General features: G+C 56.4%; 2 protein-coding genes across 2 annotated transcripts; both read right to left on the bottom strand.

Moving 5' to 3' along the window:
* Nucleotides 1-2,820: 2,820 nt before the first annotated feature.
* On the bottom strand, nt 2,821-5,284 carry BO66DRAFT_473999 (putative very-long-chain acyl-CoA synthetase family protein (CefD1); the record flags this gene model as incomplete). Its single annotated transcript, XM_025653103.1, has 3 exons — nt 2,821-3,679; nt 3,756-5,217; nt 5,275-5,284. The coding sequence occupies 3 exons, from the start codon at nt 5,282-5,284 to the stop codon at nt 3,256-3,258; spliced, it is 1,896 nt and encodes a 631-aa protein (XP_025500479.1). The 3' UTR covers nt 2,821-3,255.
* Nucleotides 5,285-5,497: 213 nt separating this feature from the next.
* BO66DRAFT_356313 (NAD(P)/FAD-dependent oxidoreductase) lies at nt 5,498-7,208 on the bottom strand. The gene is made up of 2 exons (XM_025644880.1): nt 6,341-7,208; nt 5,498-6,285 (listed from the first exon to the last, which is right to left on the bottom strand). The coding sequence occupies exons 1-2, from the start codon at nt 7,146-7,148 to the stop codon at nt 5,798-5,800; spliced, it is 1,296 nt and encodes a 431-aa protein (XP_025500478.1). The 5' UTR covers nt 7,149-7,208; the 3' UTR covers nt 5,498-5,797.
* Between the last annotated feature and the right edge of the window lie 219 nt (nt 7,209-7,427).

The raw sequence follows: 7,427 nt of genomic DNA, 5'->3' as shown, positions 1-7,427 counted from the left end.
AAGCAGTTTGCTTGCCCATGTACGCTATCCAGACGCAGCTGACCTACAAACACTTAGACTAATACTTCACTGCTGCTTACTGATTTGGACTCTACTCCTTGGAGTGATTGATATCCATGCAATCGATACCTTCGTGTTCCCAGTCGTTAGCAGAGACAACCGGCCCGCTGCCCTGCAGAGATACATGCATATCTGCAAACAGCCCGCAACATGACTAGTGCTAGAACAGTCACCGATCCCTTTGAGTATTCGCTTAAGAGCTGCTTACTGACCGAAGATAAGTTCCTTCAAGACTGGTGCCGACTCTGTCCTGTAAATCCAGCCTGTCAGGTGTGGGCTCTGATAGCTGAGACATTCAATCCACGATGCAATGTGCTTCGAAAACAACAACGGGGATCTACTCTCCAGTCTACTGCCGCTGGCCATTCAGGAGCCGAGTTCTACTAAGAAGATCACTTGGATAAAATCGGAGGATAATGGTCGTTGGCATTGAAATGAACAGACGTGAGCATACTGGTATTTTAGCCCGAACCGGGCCCGCATGCACCCCACAATCCCAGCCCAGTGAACGAATCAGACCGTGACAACTTTTTGACATGGACGTCTTGTATCCGAGGATGTAGGTATACTTTCGGAATTTCTGTGTGTACGGACACCAGCAATCTTAGTTCTCTTCCTATTCTATCCCATATTTTAATTAGAAGAGGTCTTCGCGAGAAGGCCTGACTCGGACACTTTTACTAGTACTTATCAGAAGCCCTCTGTGCCTATCCTGTAAGATAGTTCCGTGGTCAACTCAAGCTATGTAATAGGTTAAAGAAAGTCTCCCGGCGGAATATCAAGACGGAAACCCAAATACTGAGTCTACGAGAGACCATGAGACGTGGGCTATCAGGGGCTTGCGAGGTATTGATCATGTAGATTCCTGCCCCGGATATCCCTGTATCGAAGGCAACGTCACTAAGGTCAAAAGCTTTCAGTCTATGCATGAGCTAGAGCCTATATGTTGCCAATGTCGCGGGTGACATTGGATGCAAGGAAAGATTCGTACCGGAATGGCCGTATGACCATCCACAACCCACGTCGAACTTCACCCCTGACACACTGCGATGGATCCAGTAGTTGTAAGGAGATGCCAGGGGCGTGGCTGTCCGTAAATGCATATCAAAAGACCATGTAGATCTCGTTGATAGAGCGAGTGCGACATCACGAGCTCCAAGCCTGGCCGCGCTCTGAGTTTAGCCCCAGAAAAAAAAAAAAAAAAAGGAGATCAAACGCAACATCATTCGGGGCACACTCAGGAGGTGAATATGGTCCGTCAGGGAGTTGCGAGGCCCGAGCGAGAGAGCGATGGCGAGTATAAAGAAGGGCCTTCTTCCCCAGAGGAAGCTGTAGAACCAGAGTTCTTGACAGGAATCATTTCTGGCAACCTCCAGCACAGGAGCGAGATTGAAGCTACTACGTCTGCGGGCACTCCAGTCTCCAGAATGAAGTTCATTTGCATCACTATCACTCTCTTCGTTAGCCTGGCACTGGCGGCCCCTTCCCCTCTTGATGCTGCGACATCCGATGTTGAAGCTGGACAAGACCACCAGGCAGTCCAATACAATCACAACATCAGCTGCAGTGGGGTGGATCATATCAATTGCGGTGTATGGGGCATACTCCGTCTACGCTCTTGTCCCCTGTCCCCCAATTCCATGCCTCGGGAGACCATATCAAAGCTAACGGAAGGGCGGTGATCTTTCGAACGCCAGACATGCAATGGACTGAGTTGCAGAATCGGGTTCACAAACTAGTAAGTCATCGCCCACGCGATCTCTTTGGCGTCTACATCCTCATCCACTGACGTTCGATCAATATACAGTCGCTGTAATGTCGGCAAGGTAAACATTGGCAAATTTTCCCGGTGCTGAGCTTGCAATATCTGACCCTACTTCGCTATGACAGTGCTCTGTGCAGAGTGGTGGAGGAGACGGCAAGACATGCTATGACGACGCTTATGGCACCGGTCGCCCCAGGCATGTTCTCTGTCCTGGACGGGGCTGAGAGATCCCTCACCCCCCTTCACTGAGCCGAGGGATCTCCCACTTGCTGGTGCAACTAGCATCTAGCAAGGGAGACTCTGGGCCCAATGACAGATATGCGAGGAAGGTTCGGTGGACGATGTTGTACCCGGATTGGCATGACGTGCATGATCATAATGGGATACGATGGATGATTATGACTGCCATCTTGCATATTTTTGCATCTCTCTTTGTTTGACTTTGCTCTGACCATTCACAATAGTATGGTAGTTTGAATCTGGGAATGGTTTCGGAGAATAGTTCTCTGCTTCGAAGTTGGATTTTCGCCCAGCACCAACCGTGGCTAATAACAGGCCGCGCGCGGTCCTAGTGGCAGAATGAATGGTGATTTCTCCTCTGACTGTGCCTAATCAGTCTAATGTCAGTTTATTTGGAAACCAAACCTCTTGGGTCTTTTGATGATGATATAGTCTTTTCGTCCTTAGAGCTCTTTCCCCTGCCGTTCTCTAGAGGCAGGCTTTGCCCTACCTAGCCCCAGAGCCTATACAGACCAGCGCTGACTTGGTATCATTTATTGCTGTTGATAGCAAGAGTCTTCTGCAACGAATCAGCTACTTTCAGGGCGTACTCTTTGCATCGAAATTAGGATTTCAAGTCGCGAAGACTATGTTCGGACCGAACAGAGAGAGAATTCGGTGGGGATAGTCTGATGATAACCCATCCACCTGCAGCTTGAACCCCCCCCCCCCCTTGCACGCATGCCCTGAACTCTAAACTACCAGTATATGAACGTCTAGCTTCGCATCCGCAGAAAATAGAGCCTCGCACCTACGAACCATCAAGCTATGCATTGTACAATGTTAAAGAACATGATCGAGCGTTCCTTGAACAGTGCAAATGACGGCACCTTCATTGCAGAATAAAGGCGTTGGATCTGGACTTCCTCACGATTGAATCCATCAGAGTGGATTCGCGGCATGTACTACTAACTCGGTAGCGGAAGAGACCCGAACCAAAACTCCTTCAAGCTGGATGACAGATAATGGAGGTCCACGGAAAAGATTCCCTGGATGGCAAGATTAGATCTGAGAGGACTTCGTGTCAAATAGGTCCGGAGGCTTCCGTAACGAACCCAAAATTAAAACCTCTCATGCTCGCTTGTCCAGATACCTAGCCTCGAGCAGCACGCAAATACGTGCAGACCACTTATCTACCATGGCTCTCTCCCTCACAACTTCGCTTCACCCCCAACTAACCGCTGCCAATCCTTCTCCCCAAAGGGCACGTATCCCTCGCCCCCCGGAGGCAACCAATACAGCCGATCACTCTGACCCCCGACAACGTGGGCCCCCAGTTTGGCCGGCTCGACGCCTTCCTCGCGCAAGGGCACTTTATTCTGCTTGTGGTTGTGGATATGCGAGGTCTGCGTCACCAGCCGCAGGAACACCGGCACCGCGTAGCGCGGAAGACGGGCGCGCGCGAACTGCGCCAGCGCCGTGAGATCCAACGCCCCCTGGACGGCGGCGTCAGGGCTAAGTTGCAGTGCGGCGCAGCCGGCGCGCCCGTCGTGCGACGGCACCAGGACACCGTAGACGTTGGCTTCCTGGATCCCTGGGAATTCGCCTAGGGCGTGAGAGACTTCGGCGGTGGAGCTGTTGCCATTAGTTAGGAGAAGGTTTGGCTGGCGGGTTGGATGAGCAAGTTGGGGGGGGGGGGGAAGGAGATTACACATTCTCACTCTTCCATCGGAAGGTATCGCCCAGGCGATCGAGGAAATACCACCGGCCGTCGGCGTCGCGCCGCAGGGCGTCCCCGGACCGATACCACAGATCCCCCCGCTCAAAAACATCGCGCAGGAACTTCTTGTCCGTGGCCTCCGGGTTGCGCCAGTAGCCCGGGAACGCGGACTCGGCGGGCACGCGCACGAGCATCTCGCCGCCGACCTCGTAGGGCTGGCGCACCGCGAACCCGGTGGCCGGGTCGCGCTGGACCTCCCCGGAGTGCGGGTCGATCGCGACCGGGGCGTAGACGCCGCGCATGAGCCACCGGGAGAGGGCGCCGTGGTGGCCGACGGCGCTGGCGGTGAAGGGCCCGCGGTTGTAGTTGTAGAGACTGAAGACGCCCTCGGTGCTGTTGAAGAACTCGCCGACCTCGGCGACGCCGAAGCGCTGCTGGAAGCGCGTCCACACGTCCGGCCGCAGCCCGTTGCCGTACATCATGCGCACGCGGTGCGCGCGGTCCAGCGGCGAGGGCGGCGCCGCCAGCAGGTACCGGGCGGTCTCGCCGACGTACACGAAGGCCGTCGCCTGGGCGTCGTGGACGTCGCGCCAGAAGCCGCGCACGCTGAAGCGCGGCGCGATCGCGATGCTCGTCCCGCGCACCAGCGCCACGATCAGCGCCACCGCCGACGTCCCGTGGTACAGCGGCATCGCGCTGTACCACCGGTCGCCGCCGGGGCCGACCCGGTCGCGCGTCGAGTACGCCCGCAGCCCCACGGCGACGTGCAGTCGCTCCATCCGGAAGGGGCATCCCTTCGGGAGTCCCGTCGTGCCGGAGGTGTAGAGCAGGATGGCGGGCGAGCTACCGGTCGTCTCGCGCGCCAGCCGGCCGTCTTCCGGGACCTCTGCCGGCAGGGTCGCGAGGACGGTGGTGGTGAAGGTTGCATCCAGGGTGATCAGCGTCAAGCCCAGGTCGGTCTCCAGGGTGGCTCGTCGGTCGTCAATCCGCGCCCGACATTCCGCGTCCGGGTCCACCAGGAGAAGCTTCGCGCCGCTGAGGGCCAGGCTGTGCACCAGCGCATCGCCGGTGAGATGGTAGTTGATGGCCGCCGGGGCAGCGCCGATGCTCCACAGCCCCAGCCACGCGAAGATGAATTCGGCGCGGCTTTGGAGGTAGAATGCGACCAGGTCGCCCGGTTGCACGCCGCGGTGGCGGTAGAACTGGGCGTAGCGGGCGGCCGCGGCGAGCACCTCCCGGTAGGTGAAGGACCGCTCCCGCGTCCAGATGGCGGTTAGATCGGGGTACCTGGTAGCGGTCTCAATGAAATTGAACCACAGGTTGACCTCGCCTCGGCTTTGGGCTTGCTGAGTGCTGCGGGTGGCCTGCCGCACCGTGCGCAGCACCGCTAGATCTTTGGTCAGGTGGAACTTCGCATTGAGGTACGCGGCGGCCGTTAGAGCGGCAGCGGTTGCTACAGCTGTCAGTATGCCATATGAGATTCGAAGGGTGAGAGCTGTACAGTACATACCTAACGCCATATTGAGGTTGTTGAGGATCAGAACACTAGGGTAGTGTTGGGTGGATCACATATTTGTAGGGGGCAAACTGGCAAAGGTTGAATTGCCGGACACCTCGGCTCGTCCGCCCACTCCGGCTCAACGCTTCATGCACAGACAGAAACTTGGCCAGCGGGGTCCAGCTGTTTTACTTTCATTGGCCATCGGTCTTTCTAGAAGGCCTGTTCCTTGCCTCATTATTGAGCTTGTTTGTCTCTGGGTTTGTTGCTTTTGTGTTCTGTGGAAAAGACATTTCGGTGAGTGAGTGTTGATTTCGACCCACCGAAGAATGCTACAATTCCTCGGTCGGCTACAACCTTCGCCTGACAAGCTTATTAGGCTGAATAGAACGTCAAGGAATCGATCCTTAATCTTAACAGTCGGTGAGTTATTGCACGGATGGATCAAGCTAATTGTATCCCCCGCACTGGCAGCCACGCGTCCTCGTATGACCCCATCCGTGCACTCGGCTGTGCTGTGTCCAACGCCACCTCCTCACACCAAGTCTCGATACTCCGTGGTAGGAATCAATTTCTCATGCACGCCTTTTTCGCTCGGCTGGATTGCCTTCCACGCCCACGCCTCGTCTTTCTCGGGCCCGTTGCTCACCCCTTGCAGCACGTTAACCACATACCGCCCAATCGTGGGGAGAAACTTGTAGCTGTGGAATGAGCCTCCCACGGCGAGATAAAGGTTGGCCAGCCGAGAGTCGGGATGCCGAGTGATCAGCGGATGCTGGCTGGGGGAGATGGCGTCCCAGCAGAGGCGATACCACTCGGGCTGGCGACGTCCGCGGTCGAGAAATTCGGGCAGTCGGGGCCGGATTTCCTTCAGGTGCGCCTCCTGCATCTTCTCTGGGACTGTCAACTGATCAGAGACCGGCACAGATATCTCGTGTCCTGATGCGGTGCGGATGGTGTTGGTGAAAGAGGAGGCCGTCGTAAACTTGAGGATCCCGTCTGCCGTGGGTGGAATCACCTCTCCTGGACAATCGTCAGCTTTGCAGGTATTTGAGTAAGAACAAAGGATTAGCCTTACCCTGTCCCCCATAGACGAAGACCGGCAGCCGTGCGTAGCGCTCGTGCTCTGCGGGCGACAGACGGAAATGCGACACGCACACCCCTGCCGCGGTGATCTGTCGCTCGACCCGGTCCGCGTCGGGGAGATCGAGCTCATCCTCGATGGACGACATGAGCTGACTCGTCCACGCGCTGGTCGCCAGAACGATCTGGCTGGCCGTGTAGACCGTCCCGTCGGCGGTTTTCACGCCGAGCGCGCCGGTGTCGTCCCGTGTGATGCGACGCGCCTCGCCGATTTCAAACCGGACGCCCCGCTGGACGGCCTCCTGCGTCAGGATCTGCAGCGCCTTGCCTGCATCGGCCCAGCCCGCGGAGGGGTTGAAGTAGTAGGACCCGAACGGCGAGCAGTCGGTCTGTTGGAGCAGTCCGCCCCACGCTTCGCGGACTTCCGCCTCCGTCATGTCGACGACGCAGTCATCGCGACCGGCGCGGTGGAAATTTTGACGAACGCGGACGGCGGTGTCGCTGCCTTTCTCGTCCATGCAGATCCATCCAGACGGATGGTGGACCCCGGCGGCTTGGAAGCTGGGGAGGGATTTCCAGGCGTCGAGGGCCTCGAATCCGAGAGTCATGTAGAGCGGGTTGGAGTAGTCTGCGCGAATAATCTTATTGATATCAGTAGAGGCTGCAGGGGGCGGAGGGGCTGGACTGCGATCGAGGAGGAGGATGCGTGGCTGCGGCGATTGGAGCGATAGATGGTAGGCCGTACTGACACCGAAGATCCCCGCTCCCACAACGAGGATATCATAGGGGGCGTCTACCGTCATAATGGAAAGTTCTCGGAACAAAGGAGTAACCAGTACTGTAGTAGAGAACAATGAAATTGTGAGGGAGGAAGAGATGAAAGAGAGAGGAGAAGGTGGAGGAGGTGGATGAGGTGAGGGGAAGAAGAAAGAATCCCTGAGGCTTATCTGATCCTCTGATATCATCGCCTCTTTGTCTCTCCCCTACAACAAACTCCCTCCATCCAATGCTATATAAACAACCCTTCGCCCATTTTGCACTTGCTCCATGTTGAGCATGGGCTTGGATCTCTTCTATCCTTA

This window comes from Aspergillus aculeatinus, assembly GCF_003184765.1.
Source record: "Aspergillus aculeatinus CBS 121060 unplaced genomic scaffold BO66scaffold_48, whole genome shotgun sequence".
Taxonomy (NCBI): domain Eukaryota; kingdom Fungi; phylum Ascomycota; class Eurotiomycetes; order Eurotiales; family Aspergillaceae; genus Aspergillus; species Aspergillus aculeatinus.
Note: the sequence above shows the minus strand (reverse complement) of the source record. Positions and strands in the feature narration are given on the sequence as shown.

Excerpts from the sequence above, each read along its gene's own strand:
- BO66DRAFT_356313 (XM_025644880.1), bottom strand. The coding sequence starts at position 7,148 with ATGACGGTAGACGCCCCCTATGATATCCTCGTTGTGGGAGCGGGGATC. Across the intron at positions 6,286-6,340 it reads CTTCGTCTATGGGGGACAGG|GAGAGGTGATTCCACCCACG; the intron begins GTAAGGCTAATC and ends ACGATTGTCCAG.